The 2,467-nt window shown below is 35.1% G+C and overlaps 1 protein-coding gene across 1 annotated transcript in view; it reads left to right on the top strand.

Moving 5' to 3' along the window:
• Positions 1–2,405, top strand: part of LOC119593838 (vesicular integral-membrane protein VIP36-like) — a gene marked incomplete at its 5' end in the record, with an annotated part of 8,741 nt that extends 6,336 nt beyond the window's left edge. Inside the window, 3 exon segments of the mRNA XM_037942867.1 lie at positions 331–497; positions 868–928; positions 1,423–2,405. Of these exon segments, the coding sequence (XP_037798795.1) occupies positions 331–497; positions 868–928; positions 1,423–1,574 (380 nt within the window).
• Between the last annotated feature and the right edge of the window lie 62 nt (positions 2,406–2,467).

The raw sequence follows: 2,467 nt of genomic DNA, 5'->3' as shown, positions 1-2,467 counted from the left end.
CTTTTCATGTATTTTTTCCCATTCCTCTTTCTCCTCTTCACCGCCTACTTTTTCCTCCTCCTCTTCTCCTTTTTCATCTTCCATGTCTTCTTCAGTTTCTTCTTCTTTTTATCTTACTTCCATCTGTCCTCTTTCCACTTCATATTATTCATATGAAGCTTTGCTTCTCTACATGTTGAACTTCCTTTTCTTCTTCCCCTTCCTTCAACTCTTGTTTATCTTTCCTTGTTTATCAACTCTTTCCTTATATATCTTCTCTTTCCTTGTGTATCATCTCTCCCCTTTACTTTTCACTTATTCCGTAAGCATTAATTGTCTGGATCTCACCAGTTTCCATCGACATCGACAACAAGAGAGCGTTTAAGGAGTGCTTCACGGTGGGGGGAGTCATATTACCCACCGGATACTACTTCGGTGTCTCGGCTGCCACTGGGGATCTTAGCGACGCCCACGACCTAATATCTATGAAATTGTATGATATTTCTTCCCCAGATGATGTGAGTGTTTTGGACTTTCCTTTCTATGTGTTATAGCCTTTTTGTATAAATATATATTTCTGCTGTTTTTCGTTTTCTTCTGGTGTTCATCTTGGTGATAGGTAAGGAGTCAGTGTGATTTTAGAAAAGGTGGAAGAACAGTAAGAGAAACCAGCATATATGTTGAATGTGATTATTGTGAAGTCATTTTGAGAATAAAAACTAATATATATAGAAATATTAATTAATTTGTGAGAATATCCTGTTGAGTGTGCATGTGTGTGTGAAAAAATAGGATTACATGTTTCAGAAGTTTTAGAAATTTAGGTTGTGGATAATTTTTTAGAAAGGAGTATGGGAATACAAATATGCATTATTTTTTTTCTTTCAGGATATCCTTCAAGACAGAGCCAATGTTATGCCGTCTGCCTCATTTTTTGAGCCACCAAGAGGTAAGTCGTAAGCGGTTTTATGTCAGCATAGGATAACCCATTTGTTTTGTCAATCTGTTCCATCACGCACACCAAACTACACTACATGCCACATTACATGCACAACACACACTACAGACATTACGCAGAATTTACACACTACTTGTACTATATGTGTCACACACCACATACACCTTATAGTGGTTTGTGGAGGTAAAGAGGAAGGTTGCTTTGGCATAAGGTTCATTGATCTGCTATTATATTTGAAATTTAAGTGCAGTTAGGATGATTATAAACATGAATGTGATCTCTCAAAAAGACTGAATGGTTCTTATAACTAAACTTGGGCTACAGTTTTCTTTGAACATTCTTTGGGGCCTTTGCTGACAAAAAAGTAACGTGATACTTGCTTATTTATTATCTAAAACATTTTTACACATAGACTTAGTACAACCGCTGGATACATGATTAAGAGCTATCTGATTTGCAATCTGACGTGGGCCCTTCATTTGCAGACCACGTTGACGATCCCAAACCTTCAGAGTTGTCGACATGGAAAAAGGTTCTCCTCCTCATTTTTGGAGTGATTGCAATCTGTGGCTGTGTCTTCATTGGGGGCTTGTTCTACGTTAAACAAAAAGAGCAGCAGCGAAAGCGGTTCTACTAGAAGTTTTGACGTTTCCTTTCGAATAGGGGAAAATATTTTTAATGAGAGTGAGAGTGACTGGAAAAAATGTTTTTAACCACTGTTATAGATGGAAGTCTTTTAGCTGATTTTTAGCATTTTTTCTTTTTCTTTCAATCCTTCGTAAGACAAAAAAAGTTAAGAAGAATTTGAGCATTACCAAACATTTTAAGTTGAGAACTTAGTAATTGACAAAAGGCATTATCTTTTTAATGGTTGAATGATATTGTGAAAGTTCAGTGTAAAAAGTCAGTCATAGTTATTATAAATGCATTTTTACTCTAGTGATGTTAAGTGATATATAGTGATGTATAAGTGATATATGGCTCATCATTCTGAAAATTGTTACTGAAGATGACAGATGCAGACAATTTTTTTGTACAACTTTAGGAAATTTTGAAATTTGTATCAATCTTCAGGAAAAGAAGAGTTTGCAGAAGATGGATGTGTTTTTTTGCAAAATGCATAATGAATTTGTAATATAATGTATATTTAATTTATTGGTGTTAAAACAGGCAAATTGTGTGAGTTTCTTACTCTGATATAAATTTGACAAGAAGCAAAATACCAAATACTGAAGAAATGTACTCTTTCAAAGGGCAATTTGTCGTAATACAAAGTTTGATTAGCACAATGCCAGGGTTCTTAAAGAGGAACTCTGGGAGAGGAAAAAGTAACCCACCCACCCTTTTTTTTTCTCTTTTTCTTTTCTTGTGATATAAGTTGTCTTTTTCCTGCTCAGGATTACACGAGAATTGTACCGTGCTTGGCGATAATGCTTCCTCATTGTGAATATATATCTTACATCCCTGATCTTTGTGTTTTTGAATTAAAGCCACAGTTTTATAAAGGTTATGGGAGATTTTTAGTTCTAT

Source organism: Penaeus monodon, chromosome 32 (assembly GCF_015228065.2).
Source record: "Penaeus monodon isolate SGIC_2016 chromosome 32, NSTDA_Pmon_1, whole genome shotgun sequence".
Taxonomy (NCBI): domain Eukaryota; kingdom Metazoa; phylum Arthropoda; class Malacostraca; order Decapoda; family Penaeidae; genus Penaeus; species Penaeus monodon.
This window is presented reverse-complemented; position numbering and strand designations above follow the sequence as displayed.